General features: G+C 40.7%; 1 protein-coding gene across 4 annotated transcripts in view; it reads left to right on the forward strand.

Moving 5' to 3' along the window:
- The first annotated feature begins 1,580 nt into the window (after nucleotides 1–1,580).
- The window catches only part of POU2F1 (POU class 2 homeobox 1), an 87,311-nt gene continuing 63,598 nt past the window's right edge, over nucleotides 1,581–25,293 (forward strand). For 3 of the 4 annotated variants that reach the window (XM_081907865.1, XM_081907866.1, XM_081907871.1), the window contains exon 1: nucleotides 1,581–1,733. In XM_081907865.1, coding sequence (XP_081763991.1) covers nucleotides 1,676–1,733 — 58 coding nt within the window. In that variant the 5' untranslated portion in view covers nucleotides 1,581–1,675. The remainder of the gene's footprint in view (nucleotides 1,734–25,293) is intronic. The other variant, XM_081907870.1, reaches the window with a different exon arrangement.

Genomic DNA, 25,293 nt, shown 5'->3' on the forward strand with positions numbered 1-25,293 from the left:
GATGATTTTGCTATGAGGAAGGCTAGGGAAAAACATTTTAGCCTTCCTGTATTTGATGGTTGTAGTTTACTTTTTAATATGTATTTTAAAACTGACTTTTTAATGACAACATAAAGTAGATTCTAAAAGTGCCACACTGTCAGGTAATCATGGTCATATTATTTACACTTCCCAGGCAATATATTTTGTAAACTCAAGGCGTTTTGTTTTTTAAAGAATAACATTACAACTTCTTTTTCCTAAAAATTAATGCTTATTCCACAAAAGGTTTACAAAGTGCAGTTATTGCAAAAGTTTTTCAGTGTTAATTTTATGCATTTTTAAAAATCACCATAGTATTTAACAATAACATCTTATGTTGCAAAATTTTAAATACCCATCATCATCCTTGGCTTCACTCAATTTTGTTTATAACACTCTTCCATTTTCTTCTAGCCCTGAGGGTGGAGGGGTTGGGCCTCGCAAGTGGAGTAGCCTAGGGCCTCTCTTCATCTATATCCAGCCCCGATTGGTATTTATAGGATACTTGCTGCTTGTTTTAAATTTTTTTTTTATTAAAAACAGCCCTGTGGATCTTTATTTATTATTTATTAAAGGCATTTTCACCCTGCCTTCAGCCAAAAGGCTCTGAAAGTGGCTTACAAATCAATTACCAACACAGTTCCTGACCTCAAGAATATAATCTAAAATACATGACACAAAAGGAAAGTGAGATGGAGGGAGGAGGAAAAAACAAAACTCAAACACCAGTTCTCAAATACATGGTCGTTGTAACAACCAGCTCAACTGGGGTGAAAACTATTCACTGCAAGGAGACAAAGGAAGCCAGTCTCTCAGCAGAATCCATTTTTTTGTTGTTAGAAAAGTGGGGTGTTTCATTCTGTTTTGTTATTTGTATGTGTGGGTTTTTGTTTTCCATTGGTTTTGTAAAATTGTTGCGGTGGGGGGGATTTTATATAATAAAATCATATTTCAAAAATTTCCATTCTGGAAATAATATTTTTTAACATATACGCACTCTTATGTGGAGGTAAACTCTGCTCAATGGACCGGGACTTACTTCTGAGAAAACGTGCATGGAAATAAAACACGCAGAGGACTGGGCTGCACGTGTTGGAATTGCAGAACGGGGCAGGCGCGCAGGACAACGCCAGTCTTCCCCGCCTGCTCCCGGGAGCGGAAGAGGGAGCAAAGTGCGAATAATGATCATAATAAATCCCTTAGCTCAGATTTCCCCGCAGGTGAGCGCTCAGTTCGTCGGATGCGGGCGAGCGCAGACTCTGCTTAACATGCGCGGGGCGCGCTTTTCCTGTGGATAACAAGAAGCCTTTTGGAGATGCCCCCCAAGCGCGCAGCCTGCTAGCTAGCCCCTGTCACCACGAAGGCTGCTGTCACCCGCTCGGGTCCCAAAGCGGCGAAGAGCGGGAAAAGGCGGCAGCGGCAGCACCCGAGTGGCTCCCTCCGCCCCGCACATCTAGCGGGCGCCTCTCAGCGAAGCGAGGGGAGGAGGCGCTCATGCGCACGGGCCGCGTAAAGGCTGCGAGGCCGAGGGAGGGGAGCCGCCGATGCCGCGCGTGCGCAGAGGGCGCCGCGAGTGGGGAGGGGGCCCCTGCCGAGGAGGCAAACGAGCAAGGGAGGGTTTATCGGGCGGCCGATTTTGATTAAAATATTCAAAATGGCGGACGGAGGAGCAGCGAGTCAAGATGAGAGTTCGGCGGCGGCGGTGGCGGCAGGTAATCATTACTGCATTTTACATATTCATATTCATACTCGCACACGCGGGCGCCCCCCCCTCCGCCGCCCGCCTTCCCCGCTTAGCATAATTTATTAGTACTCAGGATTATTATAATTAACGGCACAGGAGGGAGCTGGGGGGTGGCCGCCGTGCGGGGGAAAAGCGAGAGGCGCACGGAGGGACACGCGGGCACCGGGGGACCGGGGGCAACGGGCAGGGTCCCCCACCACCACCACCACCCTCGCCCTGAGGAGCCCTGCTCGGGCAGCTAGGCCGGGCACCGCCGCCGCTACCACGAAGCCGCTTTACATATTCATATAGACTGTATAATAGGGGTAGCGGCGGAAAAGCGAGGCGGGGGGGGGGCTTCGTCATAATGACCGGGGTGTGGAGGGAGGGGGGTGTCGGCGGTTGGGAAGAAGGGACGGAGCGGCGGGCGCGCAGCACCTTCCCCCTCAGCCTCCTCACCGGTCCCCGGGTGCAACCGCACCCCCCGGCCCCTCTGGTGTCGCATTGGACGGGGAGGGAGGGGGGCGGAGGAGGGAGAAGTCGTGCATTTATTCATTTTTATTTTCTTAGCGCCTCGGCTCCCGCCCTGCAACGGCCCCCCCCCTCCGCCCCTTTCCCAAGGCAGCCCTGTTTCCCCCAGAGGCCGAGGCCTGCGCGCCAAACAAGGGGTGTTTGGGGTTACTCTCGGGGTAGGGCTGCCTGGCCTAAGGGGAGGGAGAGGGGCGGCAGTGGGGGCTTGCTCCTTCCGTGTGTGTGTAAGAAAGAGAGTGCGCGTGCAAATTGGAGTGTGTGTCTGTGTGCCCCCTACAGGAAATCTATAAGGGGCGGCTTGTCTCCCCCCCCCCCACCCGGAGGTGTCTGGGGCTGCCCGGGCAAATCTTCGCCTGCCCTTCTGCGAGGTGGAGGGAGCCCTTGAATGGCTTGCACCGGATCATAGCGGCGGGGGTGGGGGGGTGCGGCGGCAGAGGAAGAGGGAGACGACACTTGACAATGCCTTGTCTCCCATCCCCGTATTATTATTATTATTATTATGGGGTGGCCGGGTCAGGGTTCCGGGGTGGCCGGCTGCCCGCGAGCGCACTGTGGCTGCTTTCTAATTCTCCCTCCCTCCTCCTCCTCCCCCAACCCCGTCTCTGGTCTCCTTCTCTCTCATTTGAATAATGTCTAATTCGGGGAGGTTTATATTATTGAAATGGCCGCCCGGCTTTCCCCGCCTCTCATGTTTAGTAATTCAGGCCTTTAATAACAGCCACTCAGAGCCCAATGCCGTGTTTATATTTTACATTCGCCCCATGTGCTTTTGTGGTTCAATATGATTCTTCTTTCTCGCTCTCTGGCTTTTTTACATTTTCTTGGCAACGAGCAGGGCCTTGAGATCAAACCCAGGCTGTATGGAGGGGAGGGAGGAAAGCTAGGCCCGGACTCCTTTGGCAGGCGCTTAGGCCTCACTCTCTGCTGCTTGATTTATTTACTAATAACCAAAATGCCCCCTCTCAGCCCCGACAGCAAAAACAAAACCCTCCTGGGGCATGAGCAGCATCAGATCTGCTCACAGCTCCTCTCTCTCTCTTTCTCCCCCCCCCTTTCATGCCTCAAATATAAGGGGCTTATTTTTAATTTATAGCAACAACAGGACTTTCTAAGCTGCTCCTTATAGAGCAGTGGAGGTGGGGGGCTTTCTTCTCCCTTTGTCCTGATTGACTTTTTCATGTAGAAAAGAACAGTTTCTCACTTACAGTCTGAGGGACAGTGAAAACTGCATCTCCCTGAAATTAGCAATTCAGTTATTTGTAATAAATATAGTATGTATTATCAAACATTGATAGAATAAGTGACAATCTAGACACTACAACCCACATTATAAATTATGTGCAGTAATCTGAGGTGTTATTAGAAATAACTTCCATTTTGATATTTAGGATGTGAATGCTGTGGACAGAATATGTTTGGTATATAATTCTGTTGTCTCCTTTAAAGCTAGTAGATGTGTATTAAAGCTAAAAATGATTATGAGTGGTGAAAAAAGAGTGATTGAAAAAGGATGAATGTTCCTTATACTTCATGAAACTAGGAACACTTTTTTAGTTAAAACAAACATTTCAATTCGGCACAATGCCTAGTAAGTTACAGTAGCTCTCTCCCTAATTATTTTAAAGGTGGTATCTATTAATATAGTGCTAGCACACTTGACAGATTTATGTAGGCCTCATTAGTGACCATTCTCTTCAATCTGTGCAGAAAAATAACCTGACAGCAGGATATTTTACAGTATCTATGTCTGATTAATATTGAACAGTCCTTGAAGCATGACTATGAGCTGCATATACAGGAACAGTTTGAATTTTTGTAAATTTCGTGATGTTTTTATTTTATTTTAAAGTAACTGGTCTGCTGCCTTTTTTCACCCTTACAAAGTTTTCCCTTTCATGGTGTTGGCCAGACAAAAATGTAATATGATTTTATGCCTTAGAAGCATATGTTTCTGCACCTATTTAAAAAGATGTGGTCCAGCTGATGATGTCACTAGCCAGAGGACAAGGTGCAGTTAATTTGATTTATTGACCTGGAGCTAGGTGTAGTGGTGAAGCCTTCTCATAGGGAAACCATTTATCTGAAGACAATTTCCTTTCTAGCTACAATTCAACCACTGCTGTGGCCATAGATATTTTATCCAGAATGATACAAAATATATATCGCATCTTATGAACAAAATTTTATTGCAGCTGACAATTTAATAATTTTTAAAGGATGTTTTGCTAACTGCAAATTCTGGTGTGTAAGGGAAGAGTTGGAGTTTTATAAACCCAGGAGCTTACTAGCCTCTCCATTTTTGGACTAAAATTGATAATTCTGTGTTCCTTTACTTTGTCTTAGTTTTTTTTAATTAACACTAAGTAAGGCCCCCTAACTGGAATGGGCTGTAGATCTAATATTGTCATTTTACTAGGATGTTTTCTGCAGCTGTGGCACAAGTATTATTTCTCATCAGACATTGATTCTGATATCAGGTTAAACTGAAGTTCCATTATGCTGCTTGTATGTAGCTTGTGGGGAGAAAACATTTGGTTTCCCCCTCAACCCAGAGTGGCTCATGTATTATTCTGTTCTCTCTCATGGCCCTTAGGTTGCTTGAATGAAACTGAAATAGTGTTCTTAGCTGTTGTAATCACCTGTGGTTGTAATCACCTGTGGTCTTTAACTCAAGATTTATCAAATGTTTTGTTGGCTCATGCTGCTGCTGCATAGTAACTCTGGCATTAATAGGGCTCCTGGTATGGCTAGTGATATTAATAGCAAAAGGTAAAGGGACCCCTGACTATTAGATCCAGTCGTGACTGACTCTAGGATTGTGGCGCTCATCTCGCTTTATTGGCCGAGGGAACTGGTGTACAGCTTCCGGGTCATGTGGCCAGCATGACTAAGCCGCTTCTGGCGAACCAGAGCAGCACACGGAAACACCATTTACCTTCCCGCCGGAGCAGTGCCTATTTATCTACATGCACTTTGACGTGCTTTCGAACTGCTAGGTTGGCAGGAGCAGGGACCGAGCAACAGGAGCTCACCCCATCGCGGGGATTCGAACTGCCGACCTTCTGATCGGCAAGTCCTAGGCTCTGTGGTTTAACCCACAGCACCACCTTCGTCCCTGATATTAATAGTAGAAAGTGTTAATTGTGCTTGGGCTGACTGGGATAGAATCTGCCTGTGCACCTACTATGCAGTATCCATAGACTAAACACCATTGCCTCAACTTTCTGGTTCTTGTGATATTCTAAAATTTGCTTTTCTATATAACATCTGTTTGGGAGTCTTGTTTTAATTGTTAAGACTTTGAGTTTCTTTGGTCCGCTTGGAGAGAAGTCATATATGTTGGGTAAAAGTCGTAAAACAGTTGTGCAGTTTGCTTGTCATTATTGCAATGCAAAATCATAGGAGAACTCTGACCAATCTTTTAAAAAACTGGGATGTAGTTGGGCCATGCTAGCTTTACCATGGTTCCACATTATATTATGTAATTGTCTGGGTAACAGTCCTTTCTCATTACACTTACATTATGCAGTCAAGCTAGCATGCTATGGTTATTCAAAATAACTATACTTTGCCATGCATAGCTTTGGCTATGGTGTTTTAAGCCAGTATTGATATTTTCTGCAGCAATTTAAAAGGCACCAGAGGGCCCTTTACTTTGTTCTTTGTGCAGTTGAACCTGATTCGGAGCATTTCTTAAAGTAAAACTTGTGAAGAGTTACAGAAGATGGAGTTGTCTGATTCAGCGGTGGCCTCCATTGCATCCTATTTTACTGCTGGGTGACTGTAGCTCATATCATGTAGTGCTTGTCTTTGCACAATGAAGGGGGGTATCTGGCTGTTCTTGGGTTTATTCTGGCTCTTTCATGCCAGGCAATCTTTGAGGCAGTCAGAAACATAGTAGGATAAGCAGAGGATCTCCCTCATCTTTCTCTATGCAACTAGCTCATACCAGAAACATACAGAGAGGTTTACTCCCACAGTCCATGTGCTGTTGAAATTGTAAGTAAGAGTTACTGCTGCTTCGTTTTGTGCATGCTGTTGTACACCAGTGACGCTTGAAGTCAGTGTACTTTCCTCTATTTGAGATTTTCACCCAGTTTAGGAAGCCCTGCCACTCCAGCTTTTTTCAGTATTACTTTGGACTCTTGAGCAAACAATAGCATTGGAGACCTGTGTTGACATTTTGCACTGTTATGGTAACTAAGGTTGTAATCCTAGATCCATTTATGTGGGAATAAGGCAGATTGAATTTAATTCAGAGTAAACATGTTGAAGATTACATTGTAAATCTCTATATTCATATTAGCAAGAGAGTTTTAATTGCTTATACTTTAGGGAATCAGCTGAAAAGTGAACTCTGAGTAGAAGTGAAGTAAGGTGTTGGTGAGGGCTGATAGTTTTTAGGTTCAGTGTGTAGGAATGACAATTTGGGTCCAGTAAAAGATACAGTGGTACCTCGGGTTACATACGCTTCATGTTACACACTCTACTAACCCAGAAATAGTGCTTCAGGATAAGAACAGAAATCGGGCTCCGGCGGCATGGCAGCAGCAGGAGGCCCCATTAGTTAAAGTGGTGCTTCAGGTTAAGAACAGTTTCAGGTTAGGTACAGACCTCCAGAACGAATTAAGTACTTAACCCGAGGTACCACTGTATAGCTGAGGTTGCAGTATTCTGGTCTGTACATCACATTGGAACATGTGATGTACAGTGGTACCTCAGGTTACATACACTTCAGGTTACAGAGTCCGCCAACCCAGAAATAGTACCTCGGGTTAAGAACTTTGCTTCAGGATGAGAACAGAAATCGTGCAGTGGCAGTGCAGCGGCAGCAGGAGGCCCCATTAGCTAAAGTGGTGCTTCAGATTAAGAACAGTTTCAGGTTAAGAACGGACCTCCGGAACAAATTAAGTACTTAACCTGAGGTACCACTGTAGATATATAGGTACCACTCCGGCAGGAAGGTACGACTGTACAAAGTATAAGGCAAAATTAGTGATCTGTGAGTATTGGAGGTAATGGGGTTTATGGCAGACTTTAATTCTATCCTAGTTTGCACTTTAAATATCAGTGAACAAATGTTAGCATTTGACTTCTCCCCCCCCCCCCAAATCACCGTGTTTGATTTAAGTCTTCTGTTTCCCCCTTTTACATGGACTGAAATATTGACAAGTTAGAGTCATCAGCTTCTCTTTACTACAACACTTAATGTAAAGTTTCGTAACTTTTGGTAGCAGCAACAAAAACCATACAATGAATTAACAGTGAAATGTGGATAATATGTTTCTGCTCTTTTTCTAAAAAGAAGTTTGCTATTGGCCCACATCCCCAATGTTACCATTTTCATACAGTGAGCAGTTAAATAGGCCATGGGATCAGGTAAAGGTGGTGTAAACTGCTATACAGTGGTACCTCGGGTTACATACACTTCAGGTTACAGACTCCGCTAACCCAGAAATATTACCTCGGGTTAAGAACTTTGCTTCAGGATGAGGACAGAAATTGTGCTCCGGTGGCGTGGCAGCAGCGGGAGGCCCCATTAGCTAAAGTGGTGCTTTAAGTTAAGAACAGTTTCAGGTTAAGAATGGGCCTCCGGAACGAATTAAGTACTTAACCTGAGGTACCACTGTATTTAAGAAGGAGCAAAAGCAATTTATTAATTGCTTATTCATACAACAACTTATTGGAGCAACTGCTGTACTTGCTGCCGCCTTACAGTAATTTTTCCTAAACAGCTGTGGGATTTTTTTAAAAGGCTGCAACCATAAGGACAGGAAACACATTTCAAAAATGCATCATTGTCCATCAACCCAGCTTCACTGCCTAAGTATTGCAACATGCCCTTGAGAAACTCTTGTCCAGCCCTTACTACCTTGCAAGTTACAGTGGTACCTCTAGTTACGAACTTAATTTGTTCTGGAGGTCCGTTCTTAACCTGAAACTGTTCTTAACTAGAGGCGTGCTTTCGCTAATGGGACCTCTTGCTGCTGCTGTGCTGCCGGCACATGATTTCCGTTCTTATCCTGGGGCAAAGTTCTCAACTCGAGGTAACTGTTCCAGGTTAGCAGAGTTTGTAACCTGAAGCATTTGTAACCTGAGGCGTTTGTATTATGATTATTATTATTGAGCCCCTAAAAGTTACTAGCCTTAAAAAGAATTCTTCCATCCTTTTCTATGATTAAAAATCAGACTAGAGTTTTTGTTTGTTTGTTTGTTTTGCAGCTATACTAGAAACACAACTGGCAGGGAGAAGAGATAAGGAGCAATGTTTACCTGCTACAGCCTGTTTGTTGTTTGTGCTGGGTGCACAGAAAAGGGCTTTGCCTCCTGTGTGTCCATCATAGGAAGCTGGCAGTTGTGTCATGGGTCACTTCATTCCTCTGTGACCAGGACAGAAGCTGAGTGGACTGGCAAAGATAAAACAGAATGCACTGTTTCTCCTTTGCCATGCCGCTCAGCTTCTGTTCTGACTGCTGAAGAAGAGAAAGCATTTCCTCCACAGCCAAGATGAACACTGGGTAGGCTGGCAAAGGAGGGACAGAGTAATTTATCTTCCCTTTGACAACCAGCGTTAGAACTAGATATATAAGTTAGGTGGCAGGGTTACAGCTGCCAAAATGGAATGTCTAGTTGCCATTTTGGGGCTAGATGGCTTGAAAGTTGTATTTTGGTTCCTGAAAGTTGTTCTAATTGTGTAGGTAAAATATCATTGGTAGACTTCTAAAGGATGTGTTGTTAGTGTGTGAAAACTGGGAAGATCCAAGGATCCCTAGGCATGCACCTCCAGTTTTGTTTTCCAGATCCATGGGCTCAGAAGACCCATCACAATCAACCACTTTCCACTCAGCACTTAGAATTCCACATACTCTAGCTCTGCCTATATCAGGCATTATGTTTGGCATCCACAGAGGTGTAATCACCAACATATATAAAGCCACAATAACTCCACTCCTTGTACAGAAAGTGAGAGATGGGTTTATGTGATGAATGAGTAGCTTGGCTAGAGATGAAGTTCATGCTTGATTGTGACAGCCAAGGGCTTCTCAATAGGAATGATGGTCCTTGGAAGGTTGACTTCTTTAACATAGATTTCTTTTATTAACTGACAAGCTTTGCTTACAACAAACTAAACTCTTGCTTTTTACAAACCATAAAGAAAAGGAAGACAGGAGCTCCAGTTTCTTTCATTGTCATAATATTTAATAGGAATTACAGAAAAATATATTCCCTTATCTTAGACCTCTCCCTGTATCACTCCCAAACTACTTCCTCGAAGGAACAATACAAAGTTAAACAATTTTATTATTTATTTGTTAAATTTGTATATGCATCTTCATTTGAAGATCACAAGGCGGCTTACAGCAATAACAAACCAATAGCCCCTCACAAAGTAACACATTTAAAAAGCCATAGAATGTTAATCAGCCAAAGGGCTGGTTATAGAAAAACATTTTTGTCTGGCACCTGAAGATACGTAATGAAGGCGGCAGGCGAGCCTCCCCGGGAAGAGCATTCCACAAAAGGGTAGCCACCGCAGAAAAGGCCCATTGTCATGTTGCCACTCTCCACAGACCTCTTGTGGCACACAAAGAAGGGCCTTAGATTATGATTGCTGGGTCCTTATCAGTTCATATGAGGAGGTCCTTGAGTTATTAACGTCCTGAACCATTTAAGGCTTTATAGGTCAAACCAGCACTTGCAATTTTTAGAGTGGGAAGGTAGAAGGCAAGGAAATTGGGGGGGGGGTGAATGATGGATTCTCCCAGCTCCAGTCTTTGCTGTAGTGTTCAGAGCAAAATAATTCTCCTTGGAATGATGGTAGTATCCAAAGTAGAGTAGCAATGGAATGATAATATGAAGAAAAATAAGATTGCAGTCCCCAGGGTAAATGAAAATGCCTAAAATGAAAATGAAAAAACAGTATAATGTACATTGTTGAAATGACATCAGAATGATGTCCAGAATACAATGACAGCATGATCTAAGCGCAGACGATAAAATAACAAAGTAGAGAGTGGAATGACAGTCTCCTACAGAAGACTGACAGTGTCCAGTATGAAATAGTATGGGATTATCCCATGGGTATTTCATGAAGAGTACAGTGACAACCAGCTCATTGCTCTTCCACCCATCTCACTTGAACTTCACTGTGGGGACAGGTACTTCCCTCTGCAGACTTCTTTTCTATGACAGTTCTAATATTCAATTCTCATGTCTTTCTCCTTTAACTGTTTTTTCAACCCTCTGCCGTTCAACTACCTTTCCCTGTAGCAGGGATGGGGGGGGGGCAGGGGGTTGCTCCACTGAGGAAGATGTCTCCTACAACATCTTTCCCAGTATATATTTTTTAGTTTGTTTATAAGGTTTACATCCCACCCCTCATCACATGTGATCTTGGAGCAAGTCACAAGACACAGTACACAAAGAAAGCCAAATAGAATACACTTTAAAATGCATCAATCCTCCATCTATTAAATATATTAATCTGACTAGTTGGTTAACTAGTGCACTTGCAGAAACTTGGGCACATAAAGGCTATGCCAAACAGCCTGGTGGAAGAGGAGAGTCTTAGTTGGGGCTGAAAAAGACTCAAGGTTGGTGCCAGTCAAAGCCTGGAGACGAGAGTGCTCCATAGCTGGGGTACTGTTGCCTAGTGAGCCTCAGGCCTCCTGATCTTTCCCAACAACAATAAAACAAACAAGGGCTCTGAGATGTATTTTGTTTTTAGTAAATAATAAAACTTAAATAATTTTATTAAATAAATTTTATTATTAAATAATAAAACAGATGACATTGTAACATAAACGGTAAAGGTAAAGAACTCCTGTCAGTTAAGTCCATTCGCAGACAACTCTGGGGTTGCGGCGCTCATCTCAATTTAAAGGCCGAGGGAGCCAGTGTTTGTCCACAGACAGTTTTTCCAGGTCATGTGGCCAGCATGACTAAGCCGCTTCTGGCACAACGGAACACCAAAACCAGAGCAGCGCATGGAAATGCCAATTACCTTCCTGCCGGAGCGGTACCTATTTATCTACTTGTACTTTTTTGGTGTGCTTTTGTACTGCTAGGTTGGCAGGAGCTGGGACTGAGCAACGGGAGCTCACCCCGTCACAGGGATTTGAACCACCGACCTTCTGATCGGCAAGCCCAAGAGGCTCAGTAGTTTAGAGCACAGCGCCACCCGCATCCCTAACATAAGAGGGTACAATTTTAACTATTCTCACGAATGTGTGAGTTATTTTAGGCTCAAAGCAACCTTAAACCTGTACAGTTTTATTTTTTGTAAAAAAATTACTTCAAAATCAATTTATTTTATAACCGCAAAAAATACCCTCCTTATTTTTAAAACATAACAAGTACATGGTTAGCCCATTCTACAAAACAAGTGTGATACATGTGTTAGTTGTGGTTTGCACGCTATGGCTTATTGAATCTACTGGGAATAAAATGACAAAAATTCACTTTGAATGGTCAGTGACCCTATTTTGTGTCAATACCATTTTTATACCTTATTTTGAAAGAGACCACAATTAGCTTTATTTTGATACCAAAATAAGCCCAATTGGTTGAAAAATAAGCGAAACAGGAGGTTTTTTTTTCTAAACTGACATAGAAATTGCATTAGCCCAAATCGCACGAAAATTGAATTTTTTAAAAAAAATTCTCCTGTGCCCAATTTTGGACCAAAAAACTTAAAAAATAAATTTGAGTTTATCTCATAGGTATCTACACATAATTTTTTAAAAAGAAAATCTGAGTCGTGAGAGCACATGGCACCAGGTGATATGGTGTGGAATGACCCTCTGGTACTGCTTATATTTCCATAACTGGGAACATAAATCCCTGTTTCAGAAACTCTTTAAACTGATTTTTTCATGTACTATCATGAAGACTCCAGAATAGTTACCTAGTCAAATTCTCAAGCACCCTAGGAGATAATAGCCAGAGAGATGGCAGCTTGCCCAGGAATTTTGATTTCCCATGTTCAAATGAGATTTCTGATTCACTGCCCTATGCTAGTTCAGTGAATTGAGTAAATGAATATATGGTGCTAGGAATATAAATGTGATTTCTAAAACTAGTCCTTGCTTAGCTATTTGATTGTAGATAATTGAAATAATTGTTCAGTGACTGCTTTGTAGATAATTTTATAGATTGCTTTGTACATTTTTTGTAGTTAATTTTCAAGTTAACTGCATTACAGCAAAAACTGAATATTCTTCCCCACCCCAAATCCCCAAGAATTTTTTTGGGGAAACTGATTTCTTATTTGCCAGTCCACCTAAGAAGATATGTACCTATGGGACCGCCTCTCCCGGTATGCCCCACAGAGGACCTTAAGATCCATATATAGCAACACCCTAGAAGTCCCAGGCACTAAGGAAGTTAGATTAGCCTCAACAAGAGCCAGGGCCTTTTCAACACTGGCTCCGGCCTGGTGGAATGCTCTGTCTCATGAGACCAGGGCCCTGTGGGATCTGATTTCTTTCCGCAGGGCCTGTAAGACAGAGTTGTTCCACCTGGCCTTTGGCTTAGAATCAGTTTGATTCCCTCCCTCCCTTCTTTTTCCTTTCTCCTCCTGTGAAGAGGCTGCACCCTAATGTTTAAATGTTGTATCTTAATCTTTTAAATTGTTTTTTAATCAACTTGTTTTTATTATTGGTTGTTAGCCGCCCTGAGCCCAGTCTTGGCTGGGGAGGGCGGGGTATAAATAAAATATTATTATTATTATTATTATTATTATTATTATTATTATTATTATTATTTGTCTTTTGTGGATGCATATATCTTGCTGGATGAACAAACATAGGTATCAACTGGATGTACATCTAATGTACATTTTATTTAAACAGCATTTAAATGTGAATGCTGTCTCTCTGTAATTTTTTTTTATAGGACCTGTGGCTATTCATCCCCACCAACACCATAGTTCAAGTAGTTGCATATAAATATTCAGACTGAAAATGTGTCAAGATCACAAACATAGGGTGGGGTTCAAGGAAATGTACAGTTAGTCCTATGCAGTATTTTAATATTCTTTTGGAAGCCGCCCAGAGTGGCTGGGGAAACCCAGCCAGATGGGCGGGGTATAAATAAATTATTATTATTATTATTATTATTATTATTATTATTATTATTATTATTTTGTTTCTTAAACACAGCAAACTCAGAATCCTCAAAAACAGTTTGTGATACAGCATTGAGAGAGGAGGAGAGTCTGGTGTTGAATGATGTAAAAAGTAAAGTAAAAAAATTCCACTGGGCAACTTCAAGTTTTTGAGTATGTATGTCTAAAATAGTTCTTTGGATTCTGGCACCCTTCTATGGAAGGTTTTCACTAGACCAAATTAGCTTCTGTGTAATTTGTATAAGGAAAATTACGTGGTTTACATCTACCTAAAGCTCTTGGTATTTTAATATGAAAATAGATCCTCTGGTTTGGTAAATCAAATCATTGACTTTAATTTCTTTAACCTTCAGGTATAATAAATACATTTTACATTGTATAGTAGCATTCCGCTTTTCTACTTTCTATCACTGTCACATATTATGTGTGAGAACTACATAGAAACCAATTTGGCTGTTGGTGCTACAATTGTATGGAACTAATGGTTAATAACAATCTTACAGTAATAATTAATGGAAAATAGTAATACTAATCAACATTATTTTAAAGTAAAAAGTACTACATAATTGGTTTCTTGATCTGTGTGGCAATAGAAAAAGTGTGAATTTTGCTGGAATGGGTCGAATTTTATTGATGCAGATTAGTGGGAATGCAGCCATGTATATATTGCTGTATTCTACTCACCATAGCAAAGGTTTAAGATCAGAGTTTTCCTTCTTTTAGATGGGCTACCTTCCCAGGTGGACAAACCCCATCTGCACCTCACTTCCCTCTATAGCACATGCGGAAACTGCCTTCTTGACTGTTGGATTCACTATGATCTTGTCCATTCAATTCACTGGAGCCTGTCTTCACATGCAGGGGAAGTCCCTAACTCACCAAGGCTTTGAGACCCATTGGTTACGCTCACCTGGTTTAGCTGGCCAGTTGAAGCTATTTTCCGGGCTATGGTTGCTGTCACATGCTTGCAGCTTCCAGGAACCACAGGTGAGAGTTGAGTGGGGATGAAAGGTGGACAAACTATCTCAGAAGGAGCACTATGTGTCTCCCACCAGAGGTACTACACCTCGCCTAACACTCCATACACCCTGATGTTAAACCTCTGCTGCCTTGTAGAGATATCTCCGGCAGAAGAAAAGACTAATGATTAAACCCTACACAAATCTGAAGTGAGGTCCCTAAGATATTTGGATGGTGCCTTGTATGCCTCTTTCGGCAACTCCTGCAGCCAAGCTGGTGCCAAACATATTGCTCTGCTTTCCTTTGGACCATATCAGCGAAGCTGAGAGGGAGGTTTTTTCGTCTGGCAGTCCAGAATTGCCATACACACTGCCCAGGAAATCACTTCGATGCTACTAACACAGCAGTTTGATTTCACTTCTGGAGGCACACTCCATTGTCTCTCAAGACAGACGGATGCTAACAACAATATTCACCATAGTGAAGAACTATGGCATAAGGATTTTAGAGTATGTTGAGGCAAGGGAGAGCAGACTTAGAAGACCTACTTTACAAAAGTAAACTTAATACATACTTCTTTTCACCAGATATGTCTAGTAGAAGTTGTCCTACCTTAGGCTCTAAATCTAGGCAATTTAAATTGTTTTTCTATTCAAAGAAGAGATGCCAACTACTTTCATGAAACTGAACATTAGTTTAGCTAATACTTTTTTTCTTTTTAAAAAAGAAAGTACTTGACCGTTTGAGTCTTAGAGACCATACAACCAACATTCCTATTTATTATGCTTCCTTTAATTGCAATGTGTCAATTTTTCCAAAAAGTGATTTATTTAGTTAATTTTGTATTAAATGGAACACTTTTGACAGAAAACTTTTTAGGGGAATTTCTTGTTAAAATGGTGGAAACAACTTTCAGATTACATGGAACTATGTTGTGGGCTTCACAGGACTCACAATTTACAACAGATAAAAATAGTTTGCGATTGAAAAGAAGAAACATGGCTAGTGCCCAGATCTCAAAGGGTGTTTTCAGCAACTAAATCTCAAATTACTCTCTCCTGTCTCTCATTAGAAACCACTTTTTGAAACAGGGCATTTTCCAAAGTAGATTGTGATATAGTATGGGTTGGATGTTCAAAGAAAAAACAAAGACCCTTAAGATGCTAATTTAAAAATGAGAACATACAATTAAAAGGCTAGTTCTTTAGATCCCCTCTATCACATAGTAGCAAAACCAGATATAAATTTAGAAAGTTCATGGTAAAGAGTCAATGGAGGCCAGGTTCGGTGATCATAGTGTGAGATATCCTGCCCTCTCAGAACAAAGTTTTATTTTTCAGAGTTGTACAGGACTTTGTGGTTTTTTTCCACAGCTGAATTGCCTATAACAAAAGAAGGCAGCAATGTAGAATTTTTTCTAAAAGATCTCATTACACAAATGTTTGAGGAAAAAATGCACAATCAACAGAATTATGTGATGTATCTGTTCCTGCACTGTACAACTTTAGTCTGCAGGTTGGGGAATCAAATGTTTAATAGTTTCCCCTCTTTACAAGAAAGGAAGCTATATGGTTGAGTGAATCTAGTATGTCATAGAGAAGGCTTCTAGATTAGCCATATTCCTGATCCCATGTTGTTGAGCTGTGGTAGTTTTTGGCCCAGTTTTCATGTTACATTGAACCATAGTTCCTATTAAACACACCAGGTTAGTGTTGGGAAATATTCAAATGTTGGATTCTTCCACCTGCAGTACAGATACAGATATATTATTAAAGCTGCTGATTGTCTATAGAAGCCTTAAAGAGAGTGGTGGGCTACATATATCTGTAGTAAGATTAGTAATAGTCATGGTTTTGGACATCTACAGAGCTTTAAAAATACACTTCATTGGAAAGGCGGTTTTGCTTCCTTCACTGCTAAAGAATTGCACTCTTCAATACCGGGAGCTTTATTGAAACACTATAAATGCTTGCCTTTTTTGTATGCTGAATTGTATATAATGAATGTGCATTATGTTATGTGCGTTGAAGCAGTACAGTAGATACACTGAATATTCTGAAAAGGCTTTTACAAGACCTTAAAGTAGCAAATATACATGAAAATGTGTCCTATGGATCAGTAGTTGAATGAAGCGGGTGGGCAGGAAGTGTTAGCCGAGTGCTTGGATCAATGTAGGGAGGAAGATAAACTGTGTCCAAAGGACCTCTAATGGAGCTTTGGGCTAATTTGACAATACTTAGCTTACTAGCTTAGAGCCGTTTCTTGATTAAAATAGGAAGTGTGCCCCCACCCCCACCCTGTTCTCACTATGTGTTGAAATTACCTACAATAAGTTCAGGAAAGTTCACTCTACCTTCACGACTGTTGCAGAATAATGGCTGACAGATGCATAGAATTTCCAGTTTATTCTGAGCTATCAGTGCCAACCCATGTTGGATCGACTTAGCACATGCTAAATAGGTGTGGCACAGTTCTCCATCATGCACACACACTATTTAGGTGTCCTTAGAATACCTACCAGAACCATCTAAGCAAACACAAGGTGAAAGCCTCAAAGTCTCAAGTAGGTGATCTCATTCTAAATTAAAGGATAATTTGATGTTTTGTTTACCTCTCATCTTTTATCCAATGACAGCATTGAAAAGATGAGGTCACCTACTTTCATTCTAAAACATAAGCTGGAAAGCCAGAAGGAGAAATACAATTTTCCTAATTGTAAACACTTAACTTTCCCTGTGCATTTGGGGGTCATAACTAATCCCAAATAGTTATGAAAATATTAAAATGTTTTCTTCTAATGGGTGTACTTCACTTTCCATATAAGGAGGGTCATTAGATCTGTAGTGTTCCAACTTCCTCTGCCTAACCCCCCCCAATACATTTCAGTAAAATGGGTTTGGAATTGGATGCTAAATATTATTTTAAAGAACCAGGTATTTACTTGCCTCTTTAGAGAAGGCATTCCACAAGGTTGATGCCACAACCAAAAAGTCCCTGCTTTCTGTAAATGCCTGTCATACTTAAATCAATGAGGGAATCTGGCACCTCAGGTGTTGGATGAAGCAGCTAATGAACAACAAAGGAAGAAGTTGGCCCTTAAGTTACTTAGAGCCCAAGCACCCTAGGATTTTAAAGGAACAGAACTTGAACATTCAGTTGGTCCTGAAAAGGAATAGGTCAACAGTGGAGATTGAGTATCAGTAGAGTGATGCATCCTGACCAGTGTTACAAACTCAAATATATAAGCTAGGTGCCAAATGGCTCCTTAAACCAAAGTTACAGTCACCAAAACGGAATGTCTAGTTATCTTTTTGGGGCATGACGGCTTATTTTTCAAATGATGGATTGACTGAGATTGAATGTCAGTTGAACATCAGGCTAGTTCAGATTACAACCTTGTGAGGTTAAGAAATTTAAGAATTTAAAGAAGAAAAGTCACTTTATCCTACCTATTTTTCTTAATGGTGACACGGACCATTAATAAGTAAGAATATTATTGACAACTGAGAGCAAGACAGTGGGGTGTGGTAAGTGGAGGCAAGCTACAACAGTTAAGATCACTGCTCCTGCACAGGAAAAGCATTTTGGTTCCTGAAATTTCATTCTGATTGTGCAGATAAAATATAACTGATAGAATTCTACAGGATGTGCTATTAGTGTGTGAAAAGAGTCGAGATCCAATGATCGCCAGGCATGCATCTTCAGATGGTGATGTCATGCGCCATCCTAGCAACCCCAGCATCTTCCCTTTGTCACGAGTGGCCAGTGGTCAGGTGCAAAATGCACCTGGTGCCTAGTTAATTTCGAACACTGATTCTCACAGTCCAGTTCCATCCAGCTGGCTTGGTGGTAGTATTTTGCATCAAATGAAGGTTTTGGACATTTTTAGGGCAGGCAGTCCATATAGTCTTGTATTCATAGTACAGTGGTACCTCTGGATGCGAACGGGATCCGTTCCGGAGCCCTGTTCGCATCCTGAAGCGAATGCAACCCACGTGCGTGGGTTGCGATTCGCCACATGCACGTGATGTCATTTTGAACGTCTGCGCGAGCGGCGAAACCCGGAAGTAACACGTTCTGTTACTCCGGGTCATCACGGAGCGCAGCCCGAAAACACGCAACCCGAAACTACTTCAACCCGAGGTATGACTGTAATACTGAGGGGGAAATTCTGTCAGCACAATGGTTTATCCTTGTGCAATTGAATGTTCTCCCATTTTACTCCTCCCCCCATGCATTCCTAATAGCTAAAAGAGTTTTGCTTGCCCAATTATTATTATGAAAGTTTGAGTCTTCAGGGGAAATACAATTTAATCTAAGGCAAGGTATGCCACCATTCCCACATCACCAACGTTCTAATGGTACTTTGTAACTTGGATTAAGCTTCAACTTGTTCACCTGCAAAAACAGTTCAGTATTGCGGCTGAGATAGTTGAATACTGGATAGACCTGTAGTAGCTGCTTTTCTAGGTGAATAGGACCAGGGGTAATAAATACCTTTGTTATTGATAGAAAGTGATACATCTCCAGTCAGCAACAATTTCTTGTTGAATCTTTATTAGTAATACAGTTATACCTTGGGTTACAGACGCTTTAGGTTGTGTGTTTTTGGGTTGCACACCAGAACGGGTTACTTCCGGGTTTTGGTACTCGTGCATGCACAGAAGCGCCGACTCGCACGTGTGCAGATCTGCGCACAGATCACGTTTGCAACCCGAGTGTCCACTGTATCCATTCTGTTTGTTTAACTGCATGCTCTGTTCTAGTTCCCTTTTAAAGGTTTCAAAATGTTGCTTACATTTTTGATGTAGGTAATATACTTTTGGGTATGGGACAAAATAAAAGGAAAAACATTCAAAGTAGCTATTTGATGTTGGATGTGTTTACTTAATGAGGTTGTACTTCTAAGCATGTTACTATGGTGTATTTCGTGATTTATTCTTCCCCAATGCACTTTAGCATAATTCTGTAACTGCATAAATTATATATTGGGATGCTCAGAAAGACTGGTCCCATGAATGACATCTTTGGTGGCTTAAGTGATACAATTTTTTTGTTTCTGTATTCAATATGTGTAATTAAAAATAAAGAAAAACTTCACCATAGTCCAGCCTTTCTTAACCTTGGGTTCCTAGATGTTGTTGGACTACAACTGCCAGCATTCCTGACCACTCGTCATGCTGACTAGGAATGATGGGAGTTGTAGTCCAACATCATCATTCTAGGAACCCAAGGTTGAGAGAGGCTTCCATAGTCAAATATTTTAACTTACGGTATATTTAGAGTGATATTATTTTTTTGTCCTCCAGGTGGCACTACATTTTTTCTTTATTTCCTAGTGACTGAAGTAAGAATTTTCTGAAGTGAGATTATTTAAATATAGTATTCCTAAAATTCATGTATTGCAAGGCAGTATTTGAAACCAGCTACTTTCCTAGCAATGTTAAAATGTGTAGACATTTTCAGGTTGGTCTAAGAATAAAAATGAACCCATTTATTTGTTTATTGAATTTCTATCCCGCCCTTCCTCCTAAAGGAGCTGTAGGTGGTAAACAGACAATTTAAAAATAAAAGCAAAGCAAAAACATTCTAAAAACAATTACAATAAAAAACACCTAAAAGCAGTTACAGTTTGAAAATGTATGTGAAAAGAACCCAAGAAGAATAAACTTCCTAAGATTGTTTATAATACTGGGTTTCATTTCTGTCTGCTATCTTATCTAATGTGAATCAGAACAATTCATGCAACCTCACTGTAGGATCAAGTGCGTTTTGATCCTATTTTGGCATCATGAAGGGCTAGCAGTGCATGGAGCAGAACTGAGTTTTCAAAGCAAAATTCTCTGTTCTTTTCTCTTTTGTCTTCCAGTTCTTTTTTTTCCAGTCTACCAAGGTCCAGTAGTTCAAACTATGGGAAAAAGAGACCTTTTTATGAACAAATTCTTTCTGACCCCCAATTAGGCTGCTGTACTAGTTTTTCTTCTGAATCTGCCCAAATATCTTCATGCATGGTTTCTGTTGCTGTCTTTGGTTTGTACAACAGATTGCAGTGTTTTCCTTGTATCTTTCTATTGTGGTTCCTCCTTCAAAACTGTTAAAACCAATACTCCTCATCTTGATGAAAATTGCAGTTACTGTATAGTACTGAATATTCCTTTGATAGGCTGGTTACTTTTTAAAATAAAAAATGTTACCTTCATAGTTGTGAGGAATGGCTAATGAAAAATACAGCTGGAATTGAACGTGATGCCTCAAGACCAGTTTACCATAAGGTGATACCATCATAATATATTGTCTGGGGTGGGGGGTAGCAGGCGAATACTGAATTCTTTGCAGTTTAAACATGGTTGGGTTTATCCATGTTTCCCATTACAGCTCTAAAAATCCCTATATACATTGTAGAAAGTTTTAGGGTTTTAGTGAATATATTTCTTATTCCAGATATAGCCAGTGCTATTTTTCTAGAAAAAGAAGTGCCAGAACTCGCTTATGAACACCTCCCTCATTCTCTTAGAATGGCAATGGCACCCACCTGAGAGGTGCCAGAACTGAGTTCTGGCTGGAAAAAATCCCTGGATATAGCAATTATTTCATCTGGTTCGTGTATTTTTGTGTCATTTCAGAAAATATAACCTCAAAAGCCCTTATAAGCAGCAGTATGGGGGAAATCCAAAGCCCTGGAGCATGTTTCTCTTTTTTCTGTAACTGCTGAGAAGTGTGCCATATCTATGGTGCCTATATGTGGGTGGCCTGATTTGCATACTATGCAAATAGGAGGATCTAATTATGCAGGAGAATTTCTACATTAGCATACTTAATCTGTTTAATTTTCAACAGCTGCCTGTTGGAAATTAAGGAAAGTACAAGGTAATGTTTCTTACCTGTTCTTCAGTCTGCGAAGGCCATAGGCAACCTGACCCTAGATTTTTGATTGCTTGAAGCCCTGGGCAGATCACAATTTAAGCATGATGGGCACTTGATAAATTGGCATGGAAGTAGTCGAAAAGGTGCTGTTCTGGTAAGGAAAAAGCTGGTGTAGGTATCAAAGTTGTTGGAGGTCAGAGAATCACTTGAAAAGTTGGGAATTAATTTCTAATGCAAAGTGTAGCAAGCCTGAGACCATCCATTGTTCACCTGACTGTCTGTTCAAACCAGAATTGACTAAGAAATTTCCCAGGTAGAGCTATGGAGGGGTAGGGATAGATTGGTAAGAATGACTTAATGTATTGTAAACCACTTGAGATTCCCCCCCCCTTTAAAATATAAATTGGTATAGAAATGAAAATGATAATAATAGTAGTAGTAATAACAATATAATCCACTGGGGGGAAATGGCGCTTAGTCATTCCATTGTAGCGACTGTAACCTAGGTTTAAGGTGCCATAGAGATCCTCAAATAAATAAATTAAAAATAATGACAACCTAATAAAATAAAGACAACCTAATGAAGTATCTAGGCCTTTCTAATTTGAACTTTTTAATTTTGCATTTAGGATGTGACTTCTGTACAGCTCTAGTGTCCTTGTGAACACACATTGACTTGGATGCAAGTGTGACTTTTATTTTTCGCAGCCTTCTGCACCCTTCCAGAAGTTGTGGGACATTTTAGAATGGTGTGAGAAGTGGGGGGATGGGCTGCAGATGAAGGGCAACACAGTGGGAGGCAACAAACTTTATGAAAACCAATTTCTTTGTTTTCCAAAAGTTATCTCCAGCCATAAAGATAGGAAGCTTCTGTTAACTGTAAAAAAGTTCTTTAACCATTTTCCCCCAGGGTGTGAATGGCAACAAAGCTTTGGCAGTGCCTTTTCTGCATACACTTCAGCTGTTCACCATTACTCCATTGTGTCCTAGGCTAAACGAGATCCAAATGCAATTGATAAGATTTTTTAAAACTGCAGCATGGGGTGGGCATCAGGAACAGTGCCATGGGGCAGATAAGGGGTGTAAACCTTAATTCCTGCCACATTCCCAATGAACCTTCCCATCCTCCCCCAATTGCTGTTGTCAACTTGTTGTTGACATTTTCCTGTAAGCCTCTGAATTGGCTTGCGAGAAAATAACTCAGGGATGTATTGTGGGGATTCCTTGGATCACAAGTTATGCCAGGGCACAGTTGGAAAGTCTTTGGGGAAAGCAGATTTGGGCCTTGGATCTGTTTACTATCCTTGTATGCCACAGTTTTTTTTCTTTCTGTGTTATCCCTGAAGAATGTCAACAAAAAAACTATTAGCTTTTTTTTTTTTACATAGTGTGTAACAGGCATAGGCAAATTCGGCCCTCTAGATGTTTTGGGACTATAACTTCCATCATCTCTAGCTAACAGGACCAGTGATCAGGGATGATGGGAATAGTAGTCTCAAAACATCTGGAGGGCCATGTTTGCCTATTCCTGATGTATATAACATGTTGATATGGTCTAAGGAATGATGGCTTAGCAGATGGGTAGTGGCTGAATGAAGCTAGGTTCAGTTGCCGTTCCTAATTTATCTTTGCACCGCCTCTAGTCAGGAGCAGAATTGTTCTTCTGTTTTTGTTCCTCTGGGTGGCATCTGTCTTCAGGAAAAATGTCCTTACAGCAAAGCATTGATTGCTGAACTGTGGCTGGCTTTTTTCCTCTGACTGCTGTAGTGAATTAACTACAAGAGATGTTCTAATATTGGTAGCTTTCTACTTCTCTGCAACGCTATTCTTCCTGTTGCTTGGTTGTTTGGAATTAGAAACTGATGGTTTTATTTGCATTATGGCACATACTTTGTTCTAGAATCTTTTGAATATAGAACTTTAATTTAGCTATCACAGCTAATAATCATTGATAAATCTATTCCATGAAATTATCTAATCCCCATTTAAAACTCTGTAAATGTGAATTCCATAAGTGTGCATTATATGAAAAATTGTGTTGTTTTGTCTGCTTTCTATCTATTGCCAATCAATTTCAATAGATCAGTGTGCAGGAAGCTAAAGTGATTCTTCTGTTCATTTATATATATATTTCTTTATCCTTTAAAATATTTTTTTATTCTAGTAGAGTGGTGGTTCTCAAAACTTTCCTCAACTGCCCATTTTAGTCAAGGTAGATGACTAGAGGCGGTTTTGGTGGCAGATGTTGAAGCATTCTAGAAGTTCCAACATAACTAGAAGGTTAATTAATTAACCTAATTAATACTTGGCCCCTCTACTGCGTCTGGTAGCACGGCCTCTGTAGCTGTAGAAATATATATATGAAAAGGAGATGTTCAACATGTCAAAGAAATGCTTTCTCCAAAAAGGCAAGTAAATTTTCCTGGTTTTAGGTTTTTTAAAAAAATGCTCCCTTGGGACAAATGCCTTTAGAATTTCCTCTTCTTTTACTCTGAAAAATTCTGTGCCATGGAAGTTGGGCGTGAAAACCAGGCATTCTTTCTCAAAGTAATAAAACGGTTCTTCAGGTCAGAAAGGCCACAGAGTCTATCATGGTGTCCAATAGACTTTGAACATACTCTTCCTTCTGCTTTTCATTTTCTGCTGTATAAGTAGGTTTCTTTGAAGTTTACCCTCCTAGTGCATATTATTTTAGCCAGTGTGTTAAGTCTCTCCAAGCTTTATTCTTCCTTTCGAGCCTTAGAACTGCTTTTGCATTGTGCTGACCTTGATTGACACTGCATTTGTGGAAGCTAATAAGCTAGATTTCAGAAACATTGGCCTGCCCTTCAAGTTGAAGGTCAGCTGCTGTGAAATAAATGCCCACCATATTATAGACTGGAAAGAAATATGAGAGGAGGGCAGTTCTTCCTGTATGTCACTTGGTGAGAGTTCAGAAAAGAAATTCATACTTAATATTTGCTTGCAAAATCTGATTTCTTAATCTATAATTTGAACTTGCGCTAACTAGGGAGCTCTAAGTGGATAGCATGACTCAGTAAAATATGAAATGCTGTGATTGGGGTCCAGGCAACCACAAGTTCTGCAAGCTGAAGGGAGCTTTGGTTTTGTCATCTTTCAGTCAATCCTAATGCCATAATGCAGAGGAAATGTTGATGAAATACACAAGCCAGCTTTTGCTAGGGTGTGCACAGGTGTTGTGTGTGTCAAATCTTACTGGTTGTTATAATAAAAAACAAACCAATACAAAGAATAAAGCCGGGAAGGCAATAAAACAGGTGGAGCAGTTATAGTAAAAACAAACACCACCAGCAGCAGGATAAAATCACTTTCCTATGTGAAACCTTAAGACTCATGACTTAGGTTGATGCATTTATAACATCTATTTTGCCTACCTCTTTTCTGTATAAAGTTCTGGAATTCTCAAACTAGTAAATAAGTCAGTAACTATAATAGAAGAAAAGATTGCATCTTCCTGAAAGCTTAGCAAGTTGTTTTGGAAAATAGCAAATATATATTGTCTTGATCTGTTGGGGGGTGTAACTTTCAAGCTAAGTCAAGTAATGTTCTGCTTGGTAGAATGCTGATATGTATCTGGAAGTTTTTCAGTGAAGGATTAATAGCATGTTTCTGTTCAGCCATATTTCTAATTTCCAGAGGATTGAAATTTTACAGCAAAACCAAAAAAGAGTCTTGTGGCATCTTAAAGACTTACACATTTATTATGGCATAAACCCCCACAATCAAGTCATTTGACTTCACCAGATACATGAAGTATAATCTGAGTTATTATAAGAATTATTTTGGCTCTTCACTGGTCATAAGAGTAAAGAGAAGTAATATGTTAGCCAAATGAGACTACATTCTTGTCAAATACTTTGAGGAGGAACCATAGCTCATTGGTAGAGCACAATGGTAGGTAATGGAAAAGATATATGCCTGAGACCCTGGAGAGCCACTGTTAAGAATAGATTTGCAACATGGCTGGATAGACAAATGGTATAAGGGGTAGACACCAGATGTTTGTATAGTATGACTAATAAGCTTTCAGTGCTTTAAATCTAGT

Source organism: Podarcis melisellensis, assembly GCF_964234715.1.
Source record: "Podarcis melisellensis genome assembly, chromosome: 4".
Taxonomy (NCBI): Eukaryota; Metazoa; Chordata; class Lepidosauria; order Squamata; family Lacertidae; genus Podarcis; species Podarcis melisellensis.